Source organism: Neovison vison, chromosome 12, assembly GCF_020171115.1.
Source record: "Neovison vison isolate M4711 chromosome 12, ASM_NN_V1, whole genome shotgun sequence".
NCBI classification, from domain to species: domain Eukaryota; kingdom Metazoa; phylum Chordata; class Mammalia; order Carnivora; family Mustelidae; genus Neogale; species Neogale vison.
Window position 1 is genome coordinate 43366387 of NC_058102.1, and position 8538 is coordinate 43374924.

At 37.5% G+C, this 8538-nt stretch overlaps 1 protein-coding gene and 1 pseudogene across 9 annotated transcripts in view; one reads left to right on the forward strand and one right to left on the reverse strand.

Moving 5' to 3' along the window:
* The window catches only part of KCNC2 (potassium voltage-gated channel subfamily C member 2), a 189466-nt gene extending 185145 nt beyond the window's left edge, over positions 1-4321 (forward strand). For 4 of the 9 annotated variants that reach the window (XM_044227138.1, XM_044227136.1, XM_044227143.1 and 1 more), the window contains one exon: positions 1117-2067. In XM_044227138.1, the coding sequence (XP_044083073.1) occupies positions 1117-1253 (137 nt within the window). In that variant the 3' untranslated portion in view covers positions 1254-2067. Of the gene's footprint in view, positions 1-1116 lie in introns of all 9 variants that reach the window. The other 5 variants (XM_044227140.1, XM_044227144.1, XM_044227141.1 and 2 more) reach the window with 4 other exon arrangements.
* Positions 4322-5991: 1670 nt separating this feature from the next.
* LOC122891654 lies at positions 5992-6675 on the reverse strand (annotated as a pseudogene).
* Between the last annotated feature and the right edge of the window lie 1863 nt (positions 6676-8538).

The following is an 8538-nucleotide window of genomic DNA, read 5'->3' on the forward strand; positions in this document are numbered from 1 at the left end:
CACTGAAATTGTATGTACTTGCTCAGATTTGACTGTCCAACAGAGGATTTCATTCCTTGTTCTCCAATAGTTCTTTTCAGTAGACCTGTCAGACAGAACATTTATTTCCTGACTGCTTTTTCAGCCAATAGTGGTCCTGCTCTAAAGACAATTCACTTCTACCTTTACAGTGTGGTACCTCCCACCACCTAACCACCTCTAATCTTTTCTAATAAATAGTACCACAATATCTGAGTCCTTCCAAAGGTGACCTTGATGGGAATGTTGCTTGAGTAGCTAAGGAAAACCACTGGGTTAAAGCTTGTGAGATGTAGCTTTTATCCTGTAAGTCCATGACTATCACACATGAATGATTAGAATGTGAGCTGACAGAAAGAAAAAGTGAATCAAGATCAAATGGTTCTCAGTTCCTGGCAGTGGAGAGCCAACTGAAAACATCAGATAACCAAGTTCCGATCGTAAATTCACTGAAATTATGACTTAACTTATATTTCATTTCATTTGTTTTTTTTTCTTTCTTTTTTTTCTTTTTTAATCCAAGGAGCTAGAAATGAACATCCATCCCATATCGCCTAGATAATGGCATCCAATGTCATTATTTAAGAATCATCCTTTTAACACTATAAAGCTGGAAGATTAAATATGCTCAGAAAAAAAGCCATCCACTTAAACCTAATCCTGCTTACTAGCTTAGTAAATAATAAAAAGCGATAAGAAAAAATAACCCATTTTTTTCAGAAACATATTCTGAAATGTATGAATATTAGCCAAGTTTGTATCTTACTTAAGTTGCTTTGCCTAATTCTTAAAAGATTAGTATTTTATATGTCAAAATTACATCAATGCAAGATATAATCTGGGAAAGAATAAATTTTGAAGGATTACAACTATAATTTGTGATAGCTGGTTTAATCTTTTGGGAATGACAGCTCTAGTGAGCTTTATTACTTACTTTATTTTAAAGTTACAAATGGTCTCAGTATTGAATTCTTTGTGGGAAAAAAAAAATTCTTCCTTGAACTCAAAATAGTACTTTGATTATCCTGCATGGTATTGTTTGTTTCTGTCTATTTTCTGGTTGAATTCAACTGATGTCTGTGCATTTTTCCATAAAAGGATATGAAAAATCCCGAAGCTTAAACAACATAGCGGGCTTGGCAGGCAATGCTCTGAGGCTCTCTCCAGTAACATCACCCTACAACTCTCCTTGTCCTCTGAGGCGTTCTCGATCTCCCATTCCATCTATTTTGTAAACCAAACTGCATCAGTCGGCTAAATTGTATGAATTCAAGTACTGTCTACCCCATAATGGAGATAATTAAGTGTAGAGTTACTCCAGGTTCCATTAAATACAGTTAAAATCCTGCATGATACCACTATTTGAAGTCAGAAATGCCACTTGGGTAGCTAACAAATCTTATCCTGGCTTTAAAGATGACCTAAAGTAGTGCTACTTCTCTGTATTCATTGCCCGGTTCTCCTTTCGCAATAAAATGACAGGTAGTGTCAGCTATTGGCCAGTACACGAATTCATAAACATATCTTCAGGGAGATGTATTTAAAACAGTGTGCTTCCAAATGCCAATCACTTCATTGGAACTTCATTTCTCGTGACTCTAAACCATTTTGAAGATGTTTGGGATTCTATTTTGATTGCACACAACATGACTCTGGTCAGCTCATTTGCATGGACCATCTTGTCTCTATCACCTGAGAGCAATGTCACAGAGTTCGGGCACCGTGGATGGCTCGGGATATGTGTACTTGCGTCGAACCATCCGGCTGATACAGAAACACTGGTCAGCTATTCTGCATGTTGAACTGTGGGGCAGGGAGGGCGAGTTTCTCCTTGGCATTTTTTTTTTCTTTATTCTTTGAAAGAAATATTTGTTTTAACTAGTTTAATTTCTTGATTGATTTACGTTTCTTCAAAAATGCTGTATTGGAGTTCTGAATGTCTCTGGTTGTTTGCACACAGATAACTGCAAAGAGGTTGTCATTACTGGTTACACGCAAGCTGAGGCCAGATCTCTTACTTAATGGCTTGGGGAAGGCACAAAACATGAGAGAAAGGTAACTGCCGGCCAGGCTTGCATTGTTTAGCCAGGAATTGCTGCTTGGAACTAGAGTCATATATATCTATATCTATATCTATATCTATATCTATATCTATCTCTATATATTTTTTTAATCCCAGGATTTGTCATCATTTTCCGAGGCAAAGTGCCAAATATCACCCAAAGCTCTCATGTCCTTATTTTTTTAATACTCCTTCCTTTATTTTTATTTATTGATTTTTGTGCAAACATCAAAAATTATTGTGGTTCACAGGAGGCTTTTTAGACCAGCCTTAAATTTCTGACTCACAGGATTGATCAGATTTTCAGGCAGTATTTAACCAGGTGCTTTGTCCTGTATGTTGTTTCTGTCTGTCTGTCTTAGCTCCCTGTCTTAAATGTATATGCCATCTGTCTTCATGAAGCACAGAGATGCCTTGATAAGATGTTCCTGGTTTTAGTACTGGGTCCTCTCCCTTGCCCCCTGCCTTCTCTGCCCTTTGGAACAGCCTCTCTGCTTTGTGTATAAATGAATGACGCCCTGCAGACTACCTAAGTCCATCGGTACTGTGAGCCTTTTTTGATAAGCAGGATTTAAGCAGCAGCATCACATTACCATTGGTTGCTTGCTGCACCTGTCAGTTTCTACTACCTAGCAACCAGCATTCATCACTACACTCCAGCAAAACCCCGAGGGAGTTTTATTCAGTCCAAGTGGAAGAAATTCTGTTTACAACATCCCTGGGAAGCCACTAGTGATGGTGTGTCTGGTGTATTGGGCGTGTGAGGGAAGAAAAATGCCATAATATAAATTGAGGGATAAACAATATTTCTAAGGCATTCGGGATCCTTGAGACTGTTGATTAATCCTTAATTCTCATGTTTATTTTTTTTGTTAGGAAGACAAATGTCATTTTTATTATTGGCCACATAACATCTATTACTCTATATCCCTAAGTCCTAAAGCATGAACTGCATGTCAGAGATCTTGTACAGCAACGAATTTACCCAGACGTACACATCTGATATTTAGAGATTCAATGATCTTTTTTAATAACACCACACTTAGAAAGTTATAATGACCTATAGCATTGTGGTAAAGGAATTAATATGCTGTCTGGTGCTGCTGTTATTGACTGCAGTGTTGTACAGAATTTGTCATGGATTTTTGACCGCTGAAAAAGGGACAATGGAATTTAGCCATACCAAGGACTGTACTGGAAACAGACTTCTGCTGCTGAATGTGCCCTGATGTGACCAGGTAGCACTTGGAAGAGGTCCCTGCGTCTCCACGAGGCATCTAAAGCTTAGAAAAGAACTGTGGCTGGAACTCATTTGGTGCTCCCCATATGAGTGGTCTGCTGTGGACTGGCCAGGAGCCGTGAACCAATTGTAAATACCAACACGTGTGCATGGGTCAACAGCTTCAGCCATCTCACATCCAAGGAAGCCGAGTCCATGACCAACATGGAGCTTCTGAGTAAGGCCCATACCTCCGTGAATCGCCCCTCTTGCGCCTGCAGTAGATCGTGCTGTGAATCATATGAGGCAGTGATATCGGTGTAGTATAGACGTGTCGTAATTTCCCTTACTTCTTCTTTGATGTTTGATTCCATGAACATTGACTCTGTTTTTTTTATAAACCACTTATGTGGTTGTCTTTGTTGTGAAGTTTTCAGTGCCTATTTATCAAAACTAACCTATTTTTTTGTCACCTGTATGTTTAGATCTGGAAAATCATTATGACTTTAAAAAAAACTCACCGACATTATTCATGGTTTAAGTCCTTTGTCATTGTTACCTCAATTATAAATATTACAGAAAATAAAATTCTGGCAATGAGAGTATTTTTTTATTAAATGATTGAGGAGTAATGTCAGTATATAGTAGAGTATTAATCAAATTATATCCTAAAATGTATATTTTGCATAAGAGAGATATTCTTCAATCAATTACTTTTTTGTGAGTTTTGTGGCAAAAAAAGCTTGAACTTGTCTTTAAAATTGTTGTAGTTGAAACTGTGTTAAGAATTCTTCATCTTGCTTAATCAATATTTCCAGAATTGATTAGTTCCCCTGGGATTCTGAATATAACATATAACCTAATTATGAACCCCTGTATTGTGGAACTTCTGTGAACATTTCAAGGTGCATGCACAACCTTGATGATAACAGATGGATATGTAACTAACTGAAATGAAGAATAAAAGGCAAATAAGCTGGGGATAAACTTGAATCCTATCTGATTAAATTATTCATATTCTTTCCTTGGCTCTTCTCTTTGATTCAGAATTTTCAAAAGGCTGTACTATTTTTATGTTTCACGGTACCAAACCAGCCGGTTACACACAATACAAGGAATTTGGGATAGTAGGGTTTATACACATACATAATTTTCACTTTCATTCAAGTCTTGGGCATGTAGCCTTTTCTAAGTGCTTTGCCTGCCTAAATTTCTCTTATAATTCTGAGATGGAAAATTATTAATTATTTTGCTCTCCAATATTTGTATGTCTCTTTATGAATGATACTGAATTTTCACTTACACTTTCTGACTTAATCATCAGAGCAGTTCTGGAAGTAAATATGTTTTCTTTTCATTTTATTGATGGTGAACTAAGGATCAGAGAGGCAAAATGGCTTTCTTTTATTTTTGCTACAGATATTCTTCTCTGCCATAATTTCTTATGGTTTTAATATTATCCAAGCCTCTTGTTGTAAATGCCTTATATTCTAAGGACGGCTTCAGTCTCACTTTTGGGTAATGGACCTCTGTTTTGGCACATATAACTAACATCCCGTTCTATTGTGCGGTTATGCGTAAATTTATCCTGTAAAATCTATAAAACTATCAGGATTAGGGGAAGGATAAAATGAAAAAGAGAAATGAGGTCGGCAAATCCAACACTTTCCTATTATGCACCAATAGATTCTTTCCTACATCTAAAAATGCTCAGTGTTGATTATTAAGAGTCTCTTAGGAAACTGAGTTCATAAAAGGGAATACATCTAGGTATAATTACTGATAAAATGTTTTTAACGATGGTGTCAGAATATAAGATTTACTATAAAGAGGAAAAATGTACAAGAAGGGGGAAGAATGCATTTTAATAGATGATAATTACCATCAAATTCTGATTTAAAAAATCAAGATTAAAGAGTCATGAATGAAAAGTGAAGATACTCATTTTATCTTTGAAATAAATCACAAAACAGACTAATGGAATAGCAATAGTGAACTTATCCTGGAAAGAGACAATGAATATGTTAAAAGGCTATATTACAAAGCAGTGGCTCTAGAAGATTTATAGCGTGCTTGAAGACATTTAGAGCTAAATGAATCTATTAAAATATTGAAATCCCTAGCAGTTTATGATGATTAAAATATGTGGCTTAAAATTTTTCCTTACTGGCAAAAAATTTTCTCCCTCCCAATTTCTCCTTCCAAAGTTCAATTAATTGTTTAAATTCTCAAACACTATTAAACTATAGATATATATTAATTTTCTCAAAAAGGGATTCAGTATTAATATTGATCCTAAATTTAATAATTTCCTGTTCCCCCTTAATCTAACTCTGTTTCAAAAATATTTTTTTCATTGTTGTCTAAAAATTAAGAAATAGTATTACTTGATTTTTTTCTTTAATTATCATACAGTCATTCAAAGTGATGGACCACTGAAAATGTATTTTGTTTTTTAACCTCGTTTCAAACTTTATCCCCAGGCTTCTTCAGCTTAATTAGCTGCAAAGAATGACTTGTGTATAAACAAAAACTGAAAAGGGCTGCAGTGTCCAAGGGGCTTGGGTGTAAAAATATTAGAGATCTAGATTTTATCAGATCCATGAACAATATTTTAAAAAGCAGTCATCATATAAAATAGCAGTTCCCAGTAACTTCTTCAAGTTTTATCTTTTTTAGAAGTTGACTCAATTCAGCTTGCTTCATTCTTGGAAGCTTCATCAAAATTCTCCACAAGATGTGGAACTTTATCATCCTCCTCCTCTCCGGTAGCAAGTGGGGCTTTTCCATCCACAGATTGTGTGGGCAGAACTTCAGCCAGTCTTCTCAAACTAGTCAGACTGTCTGCACCAAGTTGGTTTAAGACCCTGCCTTTCTGGGGCGCCTGGGTGGCTCAGTGGGTTAAGGCTTCTGCCTTTGGCTCAGGACATGATCCCAGGGTCCTGGGATCGAGTCCGGTATCGGGTTCTCTGCTCAACGGGGAGCCTGCTTCCCTGCCTCTCTGCCTACTTGCGATCTCTGTCTGTCAAATAAATAAATAAAAATCTTAAAAAAAAAAATTAAAAAGACCCTACCTTTCTGTCAGCAGCTCTGTCTCAGCATGACCTGTAATGGTGAATGTGTTGGCTGCCAGTGGTGCCTGAACTTTGGGGTTTTTAGGGTGAATCATTGTTCCTTAGTTTGTGAACATATTCATTTCTTCAATACTAGAGATATTGTTTACCCCTAACTTTTTAAAGGAGCACTAAAGTTTTTTATCATCTGTTGTAGCCGTTCTATGAACTGCCTTCTTTCTGCATGCTGTTCCTTTCCCACCGATGCGCACTTGTGCTAGCAGTTTGGCGAGTTTCTCCTGGTTCATGATAGTTTTTTCATCTTGTTGGGGGCAGAAAGGGGACCACGTGGGGGACTAGGGCTGGTACTCGGGGGTATCTCAGGTGGACCAGCTGAGAATAGGTGCACGCACGGGGACGCAAGATGGCTGAATATGCGATATTTTTTAAACAAGATTTATTTATTTGAGGGAAAGAAAGAGAGAGCACCTGTGCATGGAGTGAGGGGGACGGGAAGCAGGAGACAGAGAGAGAAAATCTCTGGCAGACTTCCCTCTGAGCACAGTCCCCAATGTAGGGTTCATCATGGGACTCCATCCCACAGCCGCCAGACCATGACACAAGCAGAAATCAAGAGTGGGAGGTTTAATTGACTGAGGCACCCGGGTGCCTCTGAATATGAGTTTTGAACAATAAGATATTCAAAGACTATGGAAACCTCATCTAGAATCCCAATTATTGTTGGAATTAATAAACTAATTTTATTTAAAAAAATAGATTATGTTTTAGAGCAGTTTAAGTCCACAGCAAAATTGAGCAGAAAGTAGAGCGCGTTCCCATTTTCCCCTTGTCCCCACACATGCACAACCTCCCCTTCTGTGCCCCACACCCTAGTCATATTTGCTACAATCTGTGAATGTACAAAGACATCATTACCACCCAAAGTCCTTAGTTTACATAAGGGTTCACTCTTGGTGTTACATGTTCTATAGATTTGTTAAGGGTGTAATGACATTGTATCCAAAGCTGTAGTATCAAAAAGGGTAGTTTCACTGCCCTAAAAATCCTCTGTGCTCATCCCTTCTTTCCCCTTAGCCCTTGGCAGCCAATGACCTTTAACTGTCTTCTTAGTTTTGCTTTCCCAGAACATCAGGTAGTTGGGATCATACTGTATGTACTCTTTTCAGATTGAAAAGTTTCACTTAGTAATATGCATTTAAGTTTTCTCCTTGGCTTTTCAAGGCCTGGTAGTTCATTTCTTTTTAGTGCTGAATAATATCCCATTTTTTTGAATGCATCCCAGTTTATCCAGTCACCTACTAAAAGACATCTTGGTTGCTTCCAAGTTCTGACAATCATAAATAAAGCAGCTATAAACATCTGTGTGAGATTTTGTGTAGATTGAAGTTTGCGATTCATTGGCTAAACACCAAGAGCACAATTGCTAGGTCATATGGTAAGAGTATGCTAGTTTACAGTCATTTTTTTCATTTGGTCCTCTTACATTGCCAGCAAAATTACAGTTCTAACCCATCTTTTCAATGCTAATCCTGTGCACTGCGTGGATTCCTTATAAATTTGCTGTTTCATTTCCAGATGTAAATATATTGGTTGATTATTCACTAGCCGATTCTTTCTCCTTAAAAATAAAATGAGAGGGGGCATTCCTGGGTGGCTCACTCAGTCCATTAAGCTTCTGCCTTCAGCTCAGGTCATGATCCCAGGGTCCTGGGATCCAGCCCCGCATCAATCTCCCTGCTCCATGGGGAGCCTGCTACTTCTTCTCCCTCCTTCCCTTACTCCCTCCCTGCTCATTCTCTCTCTCTCTCTCTTGCTCACTCTCTCTCTCAAATAAATAACTGAAATCTTTGAAAATATAGCTTCTAAATAAAATACAGGAAAAGTTTCTATAAAATAAAAAAAAAGAAAAAGTTAATTATCATTCCATAGTTTTCTACTCCACAAACTGAATGGTTTCATGTTGTCAATTTGCTTTTTTTTCCTTTTGTGATTCTCATATTATAATTTTAGCGTACTGTGGGAGTTTGTGTACAGACGTGTATATTTAACCTATCATTTCAGTCATGCTTTAGCTTGGTCTTTTAACTTTCTCGCCTCAGTCCGTTCTTCATTGCAGATGGTGTTCTAACTCTGCACATGCTCAAGGAAGAGCTCTAGGGCCCCAC